This window comes from Molothrus aeneus, chromosome 3 (genome assembly GCF_037042795.1).
Source record: "Molothrus aeneus isolate 106 chromosome 3, BPBGC_Maene_1.0, whole genome shotgun sequence".
NCBI lineage: Eukaryota > Metazoa > Chordata > Aves > Passeriformes > Icteridae > Molothrus > Molothrus aeneus.
This window is the reverse complement of record NC_089648.1, coordinates 19,536,577-19,558,200: the sequence shown is the minus strand read 5'-3', so window position 1 is coordinate 19,558,200 and position 21,624 is coordinate 19,536,577. Positions and strand designations below refer to the sequence as shown.

At 35.1% G+C, this 21,624-nt stretch overlaps 1 protein-coding gene across 1 annotated transcript in view; it reads right to left on the bottom strand.

Annotated features, from left to right (window-relative positions):
• USH2A (usherin) overlaps positions 1-21,624 on the bottom strand; it is a 375,341-nt gene that overhangs the window by 173,847 nt on the left and 179,870 nt on the right. Inside the window, exons 33-37 of the mRNA XM_066546427.1 lie at positions 16,795-16,954; positions 16,137-16,308; positions 11,901-12,048; positions 4,956-5,107; positions 1,075-1,237 (exon numbers count right to left, since the gene is read on the bottom strand). Of these exons, the coding sequence (XP_066402524.1) occupies positions 1,075-1,237; positions 4,956-5,107; positions 11,901-12,048; positions 16,137-16,308; positions 16,795-16,954 (795 nt within the window). The remainder of the gene's footprint in view (positions 1-1,074; positions 1,238-4,955; positions 5,108-11,900; positions 12,049-16,136; positions 16,309-16,794; positions 16,955-21,624) is intronic.

The window sequence follows — 21,624 nt, the reverse complement described above, 5'->3', positions numbered from 1 at the left end:
AAGAGGCGAGTCATAAAGTCATCAGTGATTCAATTCTCTATCTGTTACTGCATTTACAATACTGATTAAAATTGCGAACAGTACATAGAAGGATTAAATGTCATCCAAACATTATTTTCAACCACAATTTCATATTATACTAATAAGAAAACTTTTTTATAGTTGCCTAATGTCAATCATGCTGTTTAAAGTGCACTAAAAATTAATGACAACATTGTTAGGTAAAATTCATAAACATTACTTGTGTACAATATTTTATTATTTATTATACCTTAGTGCATGCTTAATAGCTCAAATTGACATATTAAATGCTCATACTCATTTTGTGAACATTCATTTTTATTCAGTGCCCAAGTATTTTACATTTATATAATTAGAGGACATGGCTTTCTACTTTCAACTAAAAAATACACACATTTTGTAATACATTTGGAAAAAATGTCCATTTACTTTCTTTAGTGCCCTAGGCTTTTACATAAGGGTGACATCACTAACTGCCTGCTCTGATTTAGCAACATTTTAACCCAAGACCACATTGCTATGTTTAAGTTTAAAAGATGTAAAAAAAAAGAAAAAACCTGCAACATAAACCTGTGGAAGCAAAAGAACAACCTGCGGGGAGCTGTTACTTGTCAGGCTTTTGTATCTCATGTTGAGTCTGTTTATGATATAGAAATAAAGAGTTGGTTTTCTTTCCCTTTCTTCTTCAAATTATACCCATGATCAACCATACTATGACCAGCTCTCACAAGTGGTTTATATAAGCAAACCAACTGAAACTTTGTGAGCACAGCTTCCTTATCTGAGAGAAGGTGGCAAGATAAGACTCTATGTGTATATCTAGAGACTAAATGAGTGCAGAGAGCTTATCTTTATTTGCCAATTTATGTGTTTGTACAAATGTAAAGCACCATAAATCAAAGCAGCAGTTCTTAAATAAAAATTGATAATTCTAAAATAATCAATGGCACAAGGAAAAACAAAAAAGTACAAAAATATAGTGCTAAAGAATTTTTTTTAAATAAATGGAATATCAATGTTATCATTAGACTTATTATGAAGGGAAAATTATACCTTGATCAGCATAGAACAGACCAGTGACAAGGACTGTGTAGGTCAGTTTTCCATTTGGTTTATTTGGGGCAAGCCATTTTAATTGAACTTCTTTGGACCCATCAGCACTAGTAAATACATCAACCATTCCCTCAGGGGCAGCTTCCATGGTCCGAGCTTCTACCTGCAAATTCAACAGGAGATGGAATTTGGTGCCATAGTCACAGAGAGGAATGAGAGATGCAAAATTTAAGAAAAGGTATTTCTTAATTAAGAAAAAGTAACTAACACTGTCAGCATCCTAATTTTTAAGCATGTTGCTGTCCTTTCATCTACATTTGTTTGAAGCTGTTCAGCTACTAACCTACTTTAAATAGAGATTACTGTAAGTAACAGGAAAAAAATACTGAAAAAGAATGAAAGATTTTTTTTAAATTATTTAATTATTTTTACATCCACCTCATGCAGATGTACAATCTCAGTGCAAGGAAAGGAAACAGCAATAGAAGACCACATAACTTTCTGCGTTTAAAAAGCAACTACAAGGAACACGCATTTAAACACTCCAGTAAATTATTACAAATACTTAACAGACAAAAATTCCTTTCTGGAATATTGGCTGCTCCCTAAATTAACTTTCACATTCACCTAATAAAATTAAGTTGCAATAAAAAGTAAATCTTTAAGAGAAAATAAAAAGTAAAATAGCTGGATAATGTACTGAATATGAAAGATTTGTAATAGAACTAAATAAATACTTATTAAATATTCCAGTTATTTACTATTGCAACTCGTATTAAACATTCAGTGCTATGGAACAAAGTAATTTGTTATTATGTTATTTATAGCGACAATTTTGTTTCTGCTACATTATTTATTTGGTGTTTTCTAAGGTATAAGATGGTTTCACACTTCTGTAAGTGCCTCTCAGCTGCAGGTTCTTGGGAGTGCTAATAAATGCTATTTTTAATCTGCCACACCTGCTCTGTCATCTAAATAACCAAACATATTTTCTCTGTCCTTGAAACATGAATGTTGTACTTTTCAGATGTAAAGATACAAAAAGATTGGACAGCTTATTGTTTACAACTGCCATGTGCATCAATACCTCCATATGTGCTTCTCTATTTATACACTTTCTTATATTGAAAGTAAGTGATAAGTTGCAGTAAAGCCAACAGGATAAAGTACATGCTTAAAGATAAACATAGATTTGTTGGATCACTGCCACATTGATTATTTGGGTATTTTAGTCAAAAACATCCTTATGGAAGGATTTGACTAAATGGTGCTTTCTAAACAAAGTAATTTCCAGTAAAGTGCTCCTAAATGCAGGTGCTCCAATCAGAAACATGACAAATGTGAAGAAATTATTAACAATTATGTTTTTCTACTTAAGAAGATTCAAAAAAATCTTTAAATAATATAAATTTGTAGCAATCTGTATCATGTCTTAAACAGTTGTGACAGCTATATTATGTCTTTACCTTTTTTTATAATGTGCTATACAAACATATGGCACAGAAAACCTTATTCAGACTTATTTTTCTAAATATCATTTTACACCACCCCGTGGTATTTTCAGACATATTTACTAATAGTTTAATAAACAAAGACTCTTGTATCATATAAGTGACACCAAATCATAGAAATCATAGAATAGGCCTAATAATATTGGGAAAAGTACAAGCATACATACTACTAAAACCCTGAAATTTAAATTTAATAGCAGTGGGTTGAGATGAGAAATATTCAGTGTTGAACATTTCCACTTATAAATAAGACATTTACAAGAGGTAACACATTTCAAAACAAACATAATTTGAGTTCTCTTGAATTTCTCCAAAGAATCCATTACAGGCTACACTAGCCCTTAATAAACCATTTTTTTCCCTCTTTAGGGATAAAACACCCAAACAATTAGAACAGAAAAAAGCAGTATCTTGGATGTAATAGGAAGAGATTAAAATGCAGCCTTTCTTAATTTACTTAACAATTTGCATCTCGCTTAAAAATAAGTCACAGTCACAGAAAAAAAAATCAAACAAGAACTACCTAATCTGAACAAAACCATGTTTTTGAAATAGAATAACAGCTAATGCTCTCATAATTAATTAAGATCTTCAGAGCCACCTTCAGGAATATAAGGTGGACAAATTCCATATTTAGGGGAATGTCACATGATGTTCCTTGATCGATTAGGGCACATTAAGCACAAGATCAGCAACAAAAATAGCTGGAAGCATATCAGTTTACTGCTGGGAAATGTTTCCCATACTATTTAGAGCAGAGGCAAAACATAAGGCTTCTCTTTTTCTTCTTCTTTTTTTTAAGTATTGGATTTACTCCGTAATTGATAGGAAAATCTTTTTTAAAAAATCAAATGAAGATCCAGTGCTTTAACTTCCTGGCAGCACTTAGGTGAGCCTAAATCAAGATGTACTTCAATTCCTGTGATTAGAGATGGATCACTGTCTCTGGAAAACAGTTTGTGTACTGATCATGGGATGCAGATGAGTATCAGCTACCGCAACCCCTTTGAATTGTTCCAAAAGTCAAGTTACGAGTCTGTATTTCAGTGGAGATCTCAAAAAAGACTACTAGAAATATTTTTTAAACTGTAACCACTGGTGTTCTCTTCTTTCCTTTTGATGCCTATTTGATAGGACAGTAGTACTGAAAACTTACATATTTCATCTGTATGCAAAGTTTGGTAATGAGTTTTCTTAAGCATCATTACCAACACAATGGATTAGGTTATTGCATATCAAGTACCTTAAAACATGATTTGCTTTTGGGGTATATGTGAAGTTGTAAAAAAATGTACAAGAAAAACTGGCAAAAAGCCATTCAAGCTTTTAAGAATAAATATTCTTCAAAGTAGAGCAAGCTATAAAATGTTTAATGGTTATAAAGTCTAGTTGTCTTCTGCAGAGAGAAAACATTACTGGCATTTGAACAAAAGCAATCTTGGAAATAAAATTGGAAATGTGACTAACAAATTACAACACAAAAATAAAACCTGGAAGTTCTTTCCTGATAAAAAATAAACTGTGATAGAAAAAATAGAAAGGAAAACACAAAACCCTCCCAAACCTCTTTTTTCTTCCCTCTTTTTTCTTTTACCAAATTTAGAAGCCTAAAAATAAAGCTGAATTAAACAAAAAGTTAAATCCCAGAATAAGCACAGGCCTCTTTCTCAGTTATGCTTGAAAACAAAACCAAGCACAGTAGATATGAATCTAGTTATTCATCAGCTATACTATGAAATCATACCAGATATATCAGTTCAGCTATATATCCAAAAACCTTTAACAAAATTAAAAACCCTCAGGAGGTCTGTTTTTCACAAATTTGTCAAATTTAATATTCCTGTGTTCTCAAATCCTGAAAAAATGGGGCATTACACAAGACTGCTAAAATCTGTCAAGTATAATATTTTGATCACATACTTGCATTCAAAAGATTTATGAATTACCATATTTTCCTTGTTCCTGTTGCCACTTCTAGCTTCTGCAATTCTCAAATTAACTTCAGTCCTTTCAGTCCAGCAGCTAGAAATTTGCTCATTACTGGAACAGTAACTCTTTCTTTATATACATCCTTGTAAATCTGGTTAAAGCACACCTGCACTTTTCAAATATATTAACTCCATTTAATTTCAATAATGTGTGTTTCAGCCTCCGTTTTTGTCTTCCCTCACTGTACCTATGTTCTACCTTGGAATGGTGCCTAACAATGACCTATTGAATCTTTAGCAGCTCTTAAACAGGATTTTTTTTTAAATGTCACATTTTGCCAGATGGGTTAGTACTGCCCAGAGTGAATCATCACCATTTACTCTGATATTCACTGTCATCTGACATTTATTACATTCCCAGAATGTAAATTAAGGTACTCACCAGTGGACCTAAAGCACAACCTTTTGCAGTGCATGCCTGGACTCTGAAGGAATGCAGACTCCAAGGAGCAAGCCCATAAGCATAACAACTTAGCTGTGATGAATTCTGCAGCAGAACACCATCCATGTACAATCCATAGCTAGTAATAATACCTATAAAACAATGTGATAGCACTTAGTAACCAAAAAGCTACAGAATTTAGAAGAAAACTAATGCTACAGACACCAAGGCAGTAGTAGTAGTATTTCAATCTGTTCACAATTGAGCAGATATTGTTTAGCATGACTGGGCAGATAAAACTCAAAAGAAAGATACTCTCCCATCTTTAACTATTGCAAACCTTACAAGTGCACTGCATCTCTTTAAACAATTTCACTATTCCAAAGATTCCTATTCACTATTCCTTAAAAAACTTGCTTCTGAGAGGCTGCCAACACCACCTTGGAATGAGGGAAACTGAGGCAATTCTGGTTTAGAGTCTACTCTGCATATGGCTTTTTGAACAATACAAAAAACCATCTCACATCTTAACAGCTTCAGACTTAGAAACAAAATCTTCAAAATAATCAAAATGTGGAAGGACAACTCAGTGCTATAACTACAATGAATCAGTAACAAATAATTTTGTCACACAAAACACCTTTTTCATACTCTTTCTTTATAAAAATTACTTCAGATTTTCAGTGCTTTGCCAACAAACTACATACTTCATTAATTTGGGGTATGAGTGGGGTGGTTGGAAAATTTTACCCACTTTTCTTCATGAAATCACAAAAGAGTAATGATTACTGTTTCCTTCTCAATATGCTGTAGAAAAATTCCTGAAGTAAACTACTCCTTTCCTAGTCAATCTAAAGAAAGAAAACATATTTGGAAACTCAAACATTAGCAAGACTTTTAGACAGAGGAAAGAATGGTCCTTCTTGTATAACTGGCTAATACTAACTAAAACTGCAAGTGATTGCTTATTGCATTTATAAGGAATTCTAAAACTTTGTTCTTATAAAGGTACATGGTAGGATAACAAATCCTGTAGAGTATTTTGAATTTCATGAACTAAAAACTTCGTTTTACAGATTTGCTTAGATTTTAGAAACTGAGCTTGCAAAGCAGTACTTTTTCTTAGGGCTATTCTGCCATCTTTCTTACTTCTGAATAATCTCCCTTTTTAAAAGTTATTTAAATGAGAAATCCTAAGCCAAATAAATGCAAAGTTATAGGATATATTTGAAGTGATTTTAGTTCAGAGGATGCCTTCCAATCCTTCCATTATAAAAACAAATTCTATTGTAAAACTATAGGTCAGTTCACTATTCCTTCCCTTAAAAATTAATTTTTTGAAACTACATTGAGGAAGATTCAATGTGAAATTGAAAAAATATTTTCCACTCCACAAAATGGAGAACTGCATCATAAATAAAAGTGTACATACAACTGTTTCAGCTGAGCTTTGAAGAGTTCTACTTCAAAATATTTATATGCTAAAGATCTGAGTATGGTGAAGTGATTCACACACTCCTCAATTCCTTTCTCTTCTAGAAAACTGAGAGGCTAAACTCAGCTCAGACAGCAGAGATGTGCAGGAGGAGGTCCTGGAAAACCTCACACTATCAATCTTACCACATTTGACTGGGTTTCTAAAGCAAAAATCCTTTGTCTTTCTGTGCCTAGTTGCTTGTGAAGCAATAACATGAATGGTTGATATTTTTCCTACAATAAATAAACAAATCTTATATATATGGGTATATACTTTAAACTATTTTGTTTATCTCAGAGGAAAAATGTGAATGCTGGCATTAAGGATGTGTTTTATAGGGAAAAAATGCCAAACACTGACATAACTCTAAGCATCTACTATACCTGTAGCACTAACCCCTTTAAAGTACAATAGAATAGAATCTTAAAACTACCTGTGCTGGAAGGGACCAACAGGACAACCCCAAGAATCACACCATGTGCCTGAGAGCACTGTCCAAACACTTCTGAACTCTGTCAGGCTGGTGCTGTGACCACTTCTCTGGGGAGCCTGTTCCAGTGCCCAAACACCCTCTGGGCAAGGAACCTTTTCCTGATCTCCAACCTAAATCTCATGAGACACCTTTATGCCGTTCCCTTGGGTCCTGTCACTGGTCATCAGAGAGCCCAGATCAGTGCCTAATAAATCATTATTAATTCATTTGATACTTATGGTATCAGCACGAATCATAGTCTGGTCACTTGGCATTAATGTTTCAGAGAGTTCCTAAAGCCACAGCACTGTGCTGCATGCCCACTTGAGGAGCAGCTTGCTGCTCAGCTCTGTGAACTTCTGTTAGTTCTCCCAGTACAGATAGAGAACAATCATCTCCAAAAACCTGATCCATTACCTCTTGATTTTACTTCTGCCTTTGCCATGTAGGACACTGATGGAGAAAACTACAGTATGAAAAGAAAGAAAAAAAAAGTACATTTCAGAAGAAAATTATCTAATAGTCCATTTTTGAGATATGAAGCCATTTTTCTAAATTAGGCAGTAACTATTTTCACCAGGGATGAGTAACTCTGCTTCCCTATTTCACCGGTATAGGCTTCCAAAACATAGAGAAAAAAAGTTTAAAGTTAGCCCAAAGTTAACAAACTTCTTGAGACTTGCTAGATACTGCTGAAGTTTACCATGCATAAAATATATAAGACCATAGGACATTTTTGTGATTTACAAGGCTTCCTGAACAACATGTGGTCACTATGAAAAGATGCAGTTTCTTCATAGTTTTGAAGTCTAGGCAGCTAGGTCAAATCTTGATTTCACTGAAGACAAAATCTCTATTGTCTATAGTACAATTATGTTTCACCATTGAAAAGAAATCCAAGAATGCAAATTAAACTTAAACTGAAGAAAGTTATAAAATCTTCTTCTTGCTCCTTTCCCCTCTCTGGGTGAGACCATATAATGTGTCAATGATATTCAAGACACTAAAGAGATTTTGAATCCAAAGTACTACAAGCACTTTACTCTTAAGGTGCAATCTACAGGTCAAATCTTAAGCAAACATACTTTCACCTACATCAATTTCACTGACTACAAACACCAGTCGTCTCTCATAAGCACAAGGATTTGCAAGAACGAGTACTGGCTTAGTTCACTGAATAATTTTATAAATCAGTTTTTACTATACCTAGTATTTTCCATTAAAATTCCACATGGCTGGGAAGGTACAGTCTGATTTAGACTTGGTTTTATCTATGACATGAACACAAAATGAAGTTTTTGAGAATTGACCAGCTAAGGAAAATTTTCATTGGAAAATTTTCAAGGATTTTAAAAGAGCAGCTATCAAACTATATGGCAAGATTGTAATGGATGTGCTCTGAAGAGGAGATCATTGTTTATTAAGGCCACTAGAATAATGAAAGGTCAAAGCAGAGTATCTGATGACACATGATATCACAAGCCTCTCCATACACTGCCCTCATCTAAATGGTCAATATTGCCTATATTACCTATTACCTACATATGTATGCGATATGTATGTGTAGAGTGGCAGAATCTGGGCCATGTCCCATCAACCATATTATTGCTGGATTGAAAATAAGACAAAATAAAATGTCGGTATTTCAAATATATTCAACATGCCATCTTCCAAAAGTCTTTTTTCTACTTGATACATAAGCTATATTTCCAAAGCAACTTTCAACAAAAAATTAGGTGTATAATTTCCCATTTTTCTATGAAATATTTTTTCCCTCCATATAATGTAAATAAGCCCTAAATTCAATAACAAACCGTAGCCCTGAAGTTCGATATCTACATCTGGATAACACAGGCCTAGGTGTTCCTATACCCCAAAGCTTGTTTCCCCTCATTGTGCCATCTTTGTGAAGAAGCCATGTAGCCTTTAATCCTTTTTGCCACCTCTGACCTCCAGGGTAGCATTTTAATTCTCCTTAATTTTTTTCTAATTCATAGCAAGCAGCTGGACCCCATATATATCAGGAGGGCATGGCAAAGTCTGCGCTGTCCAAGCCCCAGCCAGCCCAATGGAAGCTGATAAGCCTCCTCAGCCCATGGAAATAAACAGTAGCATCTGTCAAGCAGGAGCAAACGAAAGGAGGCAGGAGAGAAAGGAATGGCCCCAGAGAACTAATAAGGAGATGACAATCTCTGATATGCAAATCTTTGCAATTCTGAGGTTTCCACCTGAAACAAAGCCAAGCTCAGTATTTTTGAAAAGCACTGCTTAGCAGCCTGAAACACACCAAGTTTGATCAAACTCATTTCAAAGGAGGAAACAGTTTTTACGCTTTTGGGGAAAAAAAATAAACAAACAGAAAAATAAAGAATGCACCAGTAGAATGCTGAAGAAAGAAAGTTTTAGGGAAAGTACCTAAGTACCTTCTGCTGGTTTTTCTCAAATTTTATTCTCCTCAACTATGATATTTTTCAGTCTCTTACACAGTTTTAAAACACTGACACAGCCATTATAAATTATATGGCCAAAAGGCAGCCCAAAAGATGTGCTGAGAACGAGCAAAACAAAGTCACTGAACAATGTGAACCTTCCTGATTAAGCATTTGCTCAGTCAAAACTTTTAGAGCTTATTTGCTGTTGAGTTTTTTAAAAAGTCTTTTCAAGAAAATGGAGAAAGGATGGAAACAGAAAATTGGAGAATGAGGAAATATGTTATTAGATAAATCACAGAATCATTTAGGTTGGAAAAAACCTTGAAGATCATTGAGTCCAACTGCTAACCCAGCACTGCTAAATCCACCACTAAACCATGTCCCAAAGTGCCACAACTTTTCATCTTATAAATACCTTCAGGGATGATGACTCAACTGCTTCCCTGGGCAGCCTGTTCCAATGCTTGGGAACCCTTTTCATGAAGGAATTTTTCCTTATATACAATCTGAACCTCTGTGGTACAACTTGAAGCAATTTCCTCTTGTGCTATTGCTTGTTCCTTGGGAGAAGAGACTGACCCCCACCTGGCTACACCCTCATTTCAGGCAGTTGTAGAGAGGGATAAGGTCTACCCCCAGCCTCCTTTTCTCCAGGCTAAACACCCCCAACTCTCTCAGCTGCTCCTCATCTGACATGCACTCCAGTATCTTTCCCAGCCCCGTTACCCTTCTCTGGACTCAGTCTAGCACCTCAATGTCTTTTTTCATAGTGAGAGGTCTGGAACTAAAGACACGATTGGAGGTGTGGCCTCACCAGTGCTGAGTACAGGAGAACAATCACCACCCTGGTCCTGCTGGCCACATCAGTGATGATCCAGGCCAGGATGCCATTGGCTTTCTTGGCCACCTGGGCACACACTGGCTCTTGCAGCTCAGCCACTGCTGACCAGCACCCCCAGGTGCTTTTTTCCTCAGCAGCTTCCCAGCTTGTGGCACTGCCTGGTATTGTTGTGACCCAAGGGCAGCACCCAGACTGGGCCTTGTAGAACCCCACACCATTGGCCTCAGCCCACTGATCCAGCCTGTCCAAGTCCCTCTGCAGAGCTTTCCTGCCCTGCACTCCCACCCAATCTGGAAACAGCTGCAAACTTGCTGAAAGTGCACCAACATCCTCAGCAGTTCCCTAGCAAGTTGTTTATTGTAGTTAAAAGGAGAGACAAGCTGGACATAGTAAATGCTGTATTAACAAGGTACAACACCCAAATTCAGACATGCATCCTGGCTTTTAGTTGTTTTAAAGGAAGCTTGTGAAAATTTATTTCTTAAACTCTAGACCTTTATTGTGTGCTGTTGATATGCATGTACAAATATGTATATGGACATATATATTTATATTTCCTTGATTAGTTAAACCATTCTCTAAATGGTTTGGATTTTTTTCCACAATGCAAGGATAACACGATCAGGCCCTGAAACTAACTATAAAAATGCCTATTTCAGGGAAAATTATTCAGACTTTAGCACTAAGCTACATACATGACCATCCTCACCATTTCCTCCCATCCCTTACCCTTCCCCTTTCTCCTGCCTCCTTACCTTTGCCACACATGCTGATGAGATCTTAGAAACAGAGTTAGAAAGTTTCTAAGGGGCTAGGAAGCAAAATCTTCCACAATGACTTCCAAAGAACCATAAATTATCAAATACATTATTTAACAGGTGACATATTCTTATTTCTTTCTAAATTTAATGTAAGACCTTACAGGATACAATCACCACTTCTGGGGGAATAATTTAAAATGTCTTTAGTGAAGTTGAACAAGTAGGATGTGCTTTATCACAACTGAATGTGGGAAAAAAACTTGCAGGAAAAAATGAAATTTATGTGAAACCACTGGGAGAAATAATTCCATATGTTGAAATAATATCATGAGCCAATAAAGAAAAACATTTCTGATACTTCAAATTTAGTGACTCTTACATAGCATCACTCTGATTTTATTATCATGCATGTAGCAGTGATTTAAACTGCTAAAATCAAAGCAAATTCCAAGGTAAATGATACTGTGCAACCCCACTAGAAAAGTAACATTTGTCTAGAAGTTTTACACACGGACATTTCGAAATGGAAAACATTTCTAAACAAAAGAAAGTATATTGTTTAACTTTCACAGCCATAGAGAAGTACAACTATATAATGAGTATGCAGAACACAAATCTAATTATTATTACATATCAATTAATGTTTTATTGGAGGGTGAAATTAATATCCTAGACCGATATTCTCCAAGAATGCCTGTTCCTCAGCTCAGCTGCCCTGGAAAACATTGAACAATGAGATGCAGTACACAAGAACTATCAAAAGGGAGCACTTTTGAGCCACTGAAACACCACGTTGGGCTGAAAACCACAATCTCCCAGCTGCAGACAATGATACTATCTCAGGTATTTTATGTGCTAAAATGATCATTAAAAATTAAGCACCACATATAAGCTGCCATTTAGAATATTAATTTACCTTTACTAATCATCTTTTTAACTTGAGGCTAAAAGAGTTCACTTACCATTCGGATACTCAGGCTTAGTCCAGGAGATGTTAAAGGAGTCAGATGCATATGACTGGGCTTTTGGAGCAGGAACCCCTTCTGGTGTACTCTCATCTGTTATAGCCGTGCTGGCTTCGCTTACAGAACACCCACCTCCAGTGCAAGCCTTAAAATATTAATCAGAACAAATAAACACCTTTCAAGGTAGTACCAATAAGTTTAGCAATTTTTTTTTTGCCTAAGTCTCATTATTCCTCCACATCTCAACTTAGTAAGCCTGTGATTTTCAGGTAAGACCCTTTTCTTAGCATAGATTTGTTTACCTCTTTTCTTAAATAACAAGAGGATGTATAATAACTTATGATACTTAGTTTTTAGGCATACTATAGCTAAAACATTCTTCTGTATTTCACAACAGCACCCAGAGCATGTACAATTATAATAGTGAAAAACCACCCTATTATAAACCAGTGTGTATTAGTTGTTATTATTACATGTTTATGGAAAATAAAGTAAAATAATTTGTATTTCAGTTGCCAGAGAACAAAATGTTAACCACCCAATTTTTGTATTTTGTTTGGGATATGAAATAATACAATGTGAGGGCAAAAGTGCATATCACTCCATATAACAGGTTTTTAAAGTTTTACATGTACACAGCTATGGTCCATGTGATGCTTTGCCAATTATTTGCACTAACACTGATGACAACACTACACACGCTAAAAACCATACAAATATATATGCATATATTGTTACTGGATTGAAAGATTTTTGTGTTATGTTATTGCTTATTTTTAGGGTTTTGTTTAATAATAAAATTAAAAAAAACCGAAATTCAACAAATATTTACATTTGGACATACACTTACGCAAAAATTATGGCATTATCTGTGTTTTTCTAAGTTGTCCATGCACTAAAGTGGACAAGTGGATCATCAGCAAACAAAGAATCTTGCTATCCAGATCTCCAGGAATAAAATGTTTCTCTCAATCTGTTATATTTTATTTGAAAGGATTAGCTTCAGTTTCCCATTCCCCATTGTTTTTCAAATCAGAGAACAGTCAAACATAATCTCTATGCCCTCCAAAACTGTATACTGACCCCAAGGGTAAAAATAAGTATTGTTTGTAAATAAGAGGCTCTTTTGTACATAAAGATTATTTTGATATCACTGGAAATTACATTCCCAATACAACTAAGGAATGACTCCATGTTCGGTCTGAACTACCAAGTAAAGATGAAAGAATACAATCTCAGTTTTGGGAACATCCAAAAAATAGCATTTACTCTAAACATGATAATGTTTATTAAAAAACCCAAAAACCAGCATCAGTTCAAATGGATGCTCAGGTAACAGTATTTTGATAAGTAAAATATTTAAGAAAATTATCCTTCCAGAGAAGCAGAGTAATCTTTGAATGATTCCACTTCCACTGGCTTCATAAAGAAGCCAAAAAGAGCAGTTCTGGAAGGCCTCTTTCTCATTTATTCCTTATTGACTAGCTAATTAATTTCCACCAGGCCTATTTCGGCAGTGGAGAGTGTTTCATTTAAGGGCTTGGTAACAGCAGCCTTTTCATTCATTTATTTCTTGAATTTCACACAGCTCAATTTTTGTATGTCTGAAATTTGTTGGGACATGAAGTTTCTGGTTCTTCTAATGAAAATCAGCTAAAGAGAGCTCATCTGCATTTTAGGTAGGGGAATTTTAGATCAGTGTATCCAAATGGACTGGACATCTGGCTATCACATCCAGTGATTCTCAAAGCCATGACAACCTCCACCCAGATTGAGTTCCCATTTTGTCACTCTGAGAAACAGATTTCAGGTGAAATTTGCAAAAATACTGCAGGAACTGGACAGCCAAAGGACAGATGCAAACCACATCCAATGACACCACATAGCAACACTCCCCCCGGGACCTGAGCCAGCTTACCCACACTGCAGCATCCTGAGGAGATATTGGCTTAACAGTTCAATCACAAAAGCACGTCAGTCATACAAAGAAGAGTGACACCCTGGCTACTAAAGGCAACCTTTCAACTTTCCATTTGCTTTCACACTGGCCTGGCTCACACTCACCCAGCTTAGAACAGAACAAAAGCAAGTTCCTTTGTACTAATCCATGGAGACATGACTCTAGGTCTTCTTGGCTGACTTTAGGAAAGAAGCATTAGATTTGCTTACAAAACCTGTTGTACTCATTTATGAAAAAAACTGCTGCATATTAAATGGCAGTAATCAATTCTGAAAATTCGTAACAGCATGCAAAAATAAACATTTTCTAACTCTCTTCAATGTAGTAACATTAACCTTTCATACAAAAGTTAAAGGCAACAGCCTGTGAGGTGCTGAAAGTTCTTGTGAAGCTCCTGCTTCCTGTGTTCAAGATGCAGTTTTTGATAAATCAACACAGAAAACAAAACCAATTTTGAATGGATACAAACCAAAGTTAATAGTAACTGTGAAACAAGGAAAAGAAAAAGGTTCTAACTGATAGAAATAATTCATTGTAACAAAAAAAAAAAAGGAACAATTTAGTCACATCTTCCAGTGTTGATGATTGTTTGGGGTATTTTTATTCTTAATTTTTATTGAAATTCAGTTAAATAATATATGAAACACTAAATATTTAATTTTTTTCTAGGTGTGTATTCTTGATTTGATTTTTTTGTGGATTTCGTTTTTGTTGGGTTTTTTTTTTTATATTTGGAGTTTTTTCGTTTCATAAACAAGTAACATTTGGCCATGTTTAATCTTCATAACTTGTAAACCTATCTCAAACCAGTCTAACTAGCACTATATATGATGGACCCAAATGTTTTAAGAAAGCTATCACACCTCAGAGATATTGAGTTTTTCATGCACTTTTATCATTTTCAAAGCTGCAAGGACATTTAGATCTTCTAACTCACCTATCACAGACCACTGCATTTTATCCAGGTAAATCTGGTTATCTTTGTCACTAGAAGAAATTATCTTTTGCTACTTTCTGATTAAATGCAAATATTAGGGGGGATAAAAAATTTACAAAGGAATGAAAAATAAAATACAGAGAGCAAAGGGTTCCTAAAAATTTATTTGGTAACTTCTAGGAAATCTGTGCACGCTGATGAAGCAAAACCAAGATGCACACAACACCTCCTCCCGTATCACAAGGCAGAGGCACCAAAAGAAGCAGTCACAGGTGCTCTCCAGATTGTAGCTGTTAATTCTTCCCTGATGCTCTCTCCTTGTGCCCCCATGCTGGGCAGGAGCAGAGAAAAGCTGTGGCACAATGAAGGACAGCACAAATTCTTTTGTAAAGAATAAATAAAAAATCAAGGCATAAAGTGCTTGTTGAAGTAGTGCCTTAGTTTTGGACATGGTGCTATTATATATGCTAAGCAATTTACTATGCTGAAATATCTAGGCACAAATGAATTAATTTCAACATGAATCTAAGCTTTAATTAGACTGAATATCCTTGTTTTTTTCAGGTTCAAGTCAGATCCTTATCATTACCTGAAGGTAGATTATTTTTTGTGGTATAATATTTAGAACATTCAAGAGCATGTTAAGAAAAAATGAATGCATATCCAGTCTACATAAATGTAAATTTATTCATAATCAAGAGCAGAATATTTTTCTATGGCATTTATCAAAGCAAATATCCTTATATAGGTATTGTTATAAAATGAACAATGTGCTTAAAACAAGGGACAATACTCTCCTTTTATCCACATATTTTCAGGTTTGTTAGTGAAGAAGCTGTTGTATTTCATCACAAAATAAAACCAATGATAAAGAAATGTAATGAAAACACTAATGTCTTTTAAAATGTTTTGAATACACAAACTGCTGCTCTACACTGAACTCTTCTTCTCTGATATTTCCTTCTACATACAAAAGGAAAGGATGAAAGAACAAATTACCATGGTACAAAATATGAAAGGTTGACACATTTAAAAACCTTAAATATTTGCTTGTAAGTTGGGTCCAAGGAAATATTTTAAAAGTATTTCATATATTTCTGCTCAATTCTTTATTAGTTATCCAACTTATCCTTGAATAAAACCTGTATTTAAATTACATACACAGTTTAGTGAATCTCTTTTGAAACAAAAAAAACCTACTTTTGCTCACCGACCTTAGCTTCAAAAAGAAGAGGTTAAACAAAGTGGACGCAAGAACCATTAAATATTAAGATCCTAACAAAGTCAGAATCATTTTCACCATTTTACACCTCTACTACACATCTTTAAAACTTACAGCTAGTTTTATGAGGTATTCAGTACCCGGGAAAAGCTGCGGAATAGTAAAATCCAGAAAAAGTTCTGTGCTGTTATAGATTACATTCCACTTTGTAAAGTTTTGCTCATTGGTGGCCAAATAAATTACATAGCGATCTAGGATTCCATTTACTTCTACTGGTTCTTTCCATCTGCAAATAAAAGCAAAATATGATTAAGACCAGACCAAATAAAGATTCAGACCATGCTGAAAAATGTAAGGCTTTGTTTAGAGGACTTCATGGGGTCTATTTTGAGAATTCGAAAACCCAGTTGTGCAATCATAAAAATAAATCTAAACCATACCTCTAATGCAGTATTTGTACTCAGTAGATAAATGATTACACACAAAGCAGGGGCTACAAAAGGGGCATATCACCAGAACATTTCCTGCACTGAAGTTTGCAGAGGCTATGCCCATATGTAGGTTATACTGATTGCGTAAAGACAAAATGGAAATTAAGTTGGCAAGTGATAATCAGAAGGTTCACAGAACCACTAAACTAATCACTTCTATGCATTTAATCATAATAAATTTAATTTTATGTCACAAACCCTTCCCCTGATTGAACTCACTGGAATTCTTGAATAAACTGATGCACTATTGTGTTGTCAGGAAAGAAGAAATCCTTACTTACTGTACATGTATTGTTCTAGAATCCAAAACTGTCAGGACTGGGGCATCTATGTGAGATGGTGGCAGCTGTGCTGTAAACAAGGTGACCTGGGAACTGTTTGTACAGCCAGCGAGCGTGCAGGCAGTGAGCAGGAACTGGTGCGGTGTGAAAACTGCCAAATCTAGGGCAAAAAAAGAATAGGAATTTACAAGGTGTATTCATTTTAATTTGTTTTCCTATAGTTTTCAGACACTAGTGAGTTTAGAAAATCAAGAAGAAGAGGACCTGTGTCTCTTAAAAGTTTTGGGTTTGCCCCAGAGGAATGAATAGGTACTGGTTCTTTAGTAGTATTCAGTCAAAATTCAGCTGTGAATTTTGACTGCCCATAGATCTGTGGGGTGTGCTTTGGCTGAGATAACCCCACTGTACTCCATTTACACCAGAATGTACACCAACCAAGCAAAAAAAAAAAAAAAAGAAATGAGATTTTCAGGTGCTACATACTACATCAATTTGCTACAGCGGCAAATGAACACATTTGAGATTATTATATCAAATCAAATTAAATTAATGGAAAAACAAGTACAGGTTCATTAACACAGCTGCATTATATATATTTTTTAAATGTGCTGTATGAAACAAGAATGACAAGCATCGATACATACAACAATTCACTCCATGCAGATTTCCCTACAAGCATGAACACAAAGGAAGCTCAGAGTTGCCACTACTCATACTGATCCACTCTCTTTGCCTGTTTGTCTTCAGCTCCATGAACATCAAACACTCATAAAATATATTTCAGTAAAGACAACCCATCTAATGCTATAGCAAAACAACTGCTCAGTCGTTATTCATTTTGAAGCTATATTGAGTTTCAATTACTGCAGAAAATGGTGAATAAAATGTATCATTTTTGCTGAATAAATATTCTAAAAGTTTATATATTCTTCCCTATATTAATAAAGAAATGTTTGATAGAAAAATTATAGCATGAAAGTAATGCAGACATAATTTTCTAGCATTTTCTGATCTCTTTTTTTCATTAAAATACAAATCTTAGACTTAAACAAGCAAATTTTCCTTTTAAGAAGGAATTTACAGTTGAGGTTTTGGCAACAGCATAAGGTATACAGGTAAAGTGTTTGTTCAATAGACACAAATTTTCAGTATGTCAGAAAAGTTCTGTGTTTTTATAAGACATAATAAAAAGTAGCGTTTTCAGAACCCAATAGTATTGAACTATATTTTTTTAAACATATTTCTGAGCACAAATTTAAAAATTCTGGTTGGATGACAAAGACGCCACCAAAGCAGAAATGTTATAGACCCAACTTCTCTCTCCTTAGTTTTCCCCTTCAGTCCCTGCAGGAATGAAATTTCTTCTGATTTGCTCCACTCTGTATTATTTATTGCTCCACTATGTATCACTCATTGGTATTGTTCTATGGAGCACATGGCAAAGTGTGAGTTAAAAAAAAAATGCAGCAGCTAAAAAAAATCATCAAGTGAATGCCTGTAACAGTGACATGTTTAATCAACATAATGGGACTGATTCTACCAGGGTTAAGCAGTGCTTAAGTCAGTGAGAGGGGGAAAGCACACTCCAGAGCAGGTGCTCAAGCTGGCTCAGCATGCAGGGAAACTCCATGTACTGCACTGGCTGCATTGCCTTTGTTACTGTACACCGTCCTGCGTCCCTTATTCCCTGCAGCTGCCCTAAGAGAAGCCACAAAAGTGCAGATGGAGCGCAAAGTCTGTGACACAAGTATTACGTATTTCATGTTGTGGGTGGGCAAACAAGTGACCAGAAGGATTTTACTTTCAGCAATCCTAAAATGAATAGATGAAAGCAAATCATGGAACCCTTGTAATTCATAACCTCCTAGATACTGATTATGCTTTCTTCTCTCAAAGTTGAAAGTATATGGTAGGGTTTCACCAAGAAGAGTGAATATAACCCAAGGAAAGGGAAAAGAAAAAGCTGATTTCTCCTTTTCCATGTGTTTATGGTGGATCACTCTTTTCCTTGTCAGTGAGGGGTTTGATGTAGACTGTAGCTGATGAGACTACTGGCAGGCAAATGCTTGTAGAAATACCTTGTGCATTTTGAAGAGGGAAGAAATTTTTCAAGGATTAAGAGGATGGAAGATGGGAAAATGCTTTATTTCCCTCCCTGAAAAAAACAAATTACTATAAGCTAAGAATAGAAAGCAAGAAGAAAAGACAGGGAAACATGTCAAGTTGAAAAAAAAAAAAAACAACAGCAAGGAATGGAAACACAGCACATATGAGCACAGAGATCAGATGATAAACATACTGAAAGGGGAGGAAAGGATAGGACAGTTTAAAAATAGCTGAAAAATAAAATATGCTTAAAAAGCAGTATGTCACCAGATTCAAAGAAAATCTTTATTCCTCATCTTGATTTACTAACACCGAAGTATTTTGACTACTAAATAGAAAGTTTCAATGGAATCTCAAAGATTTAGGTAGGATAAAGGCTAAAAAGAAAAATTTCGTTTGTGTAAGCAGGAGAAGAAAACAAAGAAATTCAAGGCTTAGCAATGTCATTCAATGTAGGAGCTTTGCCATCATTAAAATCTCTCCATAGACTTCAAAGTTTGGATGAGCCAGCAAATACAGGGAAGGCAGTATTTCTAATAGGTTAGAAGCAGAAACTGACAAACTGAACAATAAAAATCATATTACATCATAATCACTGCAATTATTTATCACAACCTAATTTGGGAGATATTTTCCTATTTCAAGTTAAAAGTATTATATTACATAACAGATCACTAGATTCAAACAGCTATGGATACAAACGTGAATTTGAAAGAGGGAGGAGGTTCTTAAAACTACAAAGCCACTGTTTGTCAAGGTCCTCTAGCAACAATGCCTTGCTTTCCATTTGCTTGATTGCATGATTTGCATAAGATCAAATGTAGGCAATTGTGGACATGAAAAACAGATCACTCTCAAACACATTAGAAACAGATCCACAAGCATTATGTGGAATTGTGTTACAAGAAAATGCACCCCAGTGCATGGAAAACTCAGTGACTAATATCAAACAAAGTATAATTTACAATATAGGGTGGGAATTATATGTTATTTTACAATTGATTTCATGCTGTTGCTGGATGAATTTCATTGATCTCAATTTACAAGACAAACCCAGTAAGGACACAATTACTCCATTTAAACCTACGGCAAAACCTAAAATTTTTTTCTTACAAATTTGCTTGATCAGGTTATATTCCAATCTGTTCTGTAATTCCAGTTCCCTGATTTTAATTTAAAGATTAAATGTTTCTTATTTCAATATTCCAATAACTACTCACTGAAAACACTTATTTCTTACCAATATAAAGCTAAGCCTAAAATTACAGAACTTGACTGATGGAAAAAACCCTAAATTCAGGATTTGGTCCTGTTCTCATCTCTAGACCCAGAAGAGTGAAAAGCACAAAAAGACAAATAAAAAGATCGTCTTTTGAGGGTACAGGATTCCCCCAAGTCATCACATTAAAGTAGAAGGTAGACAGAAAAATAATTCTGCATTTTTCGTGCTAAAACAGAACAAAGGAAGAAAACGAAAATAAAATCCCACATACCTGTTTTAAATCCATTACTCACTTTCCCCAAAGAAAAAGCTGGAGCAGAGGGAGAGGAAGGATCAACCTCCCTTTTTATCTCTCTGACCTCAGAGACAACACAAACGAACTAAATCATTTTCTAACTCACACATCAGCAAGAGAATTGTGAACTGTAGTGACTATCATTAAAATCATTATTTGCATATCACTACAATTATTAGATATGTGGGGTGGTTGGAACTTCCCACAGAAACCACCTATAGTGGTTGGTATCCCTCCAGTTTCTAATAACTACCTGCATAAGTCCTGAGAGCACAATTAATGCATGAGGCAGAAAGAATAAAGAATGACCCCGTTTGCATTGTCAATAAGATCACTCACTTGCTTTGATCAAATTTAATGGGTAGTCATTGAAAGATAATATACAACACTACAGTGCCACTTTCAGCATGGAACTTGAGAGAAGTTACTAAAAAAAGTACAAAATCATAATTAGTTCAGTCAAAAAAACCAAAAACAAAAACCCAACCAAAACTGAAGATATAACAAAACAAGTTTTCCCATTTCATTGTCAGAATACATCCCAGTTCAAAAATAACACAGTAGTAATAGCTGCAATAGTTTATTTTATCTGTAACTATCTTAACACTCTTATTATATTCAGATTTACTGCAAGAGAGCCACACACCCTTCTTGTTCCCCTCTTCCTCCCTATTTCCATTCTCCCTGGTTTCAGGCAGCTCCTGTAAGGACCAGGAATGACAACGTCCTGTCTTGGTAAGCACTCATATGACTTGGGCAAGGAGTCTCATATGCTTTCTCAGGAAAATAATTGACACAATAGTTATCTCATTGCTATATTCAAAGGAAAATGATCCAACAAAATTGTAGCAAGGGATTGTTAGCAGCACAACAACAAAAACCTGCTGAGAGAGTTTGAAAATGAAAAACTTCCAAAGAATTCCAATCACCACGTAGTTTATGTAGGTACACTATACAAACACTTCAGCTCATTACTCACCCCCTTACTCTGTTTTTTCATCTTCTTTCTCACAATCTATTATATTAACTCATAGTAACTTAATATCTAATTAGAAGATAAACTCCTTGGGACCATAAATCTTCACCACCAAATAAAACCATGTCCCCTTCTGATTTCTGTACACCACCAAAAAATCCCAAACATCTAGTTCATATGCTAAGTGTCAAGACTGCACTATCAGGCCTGCTCCAACAGACATCACTAGCA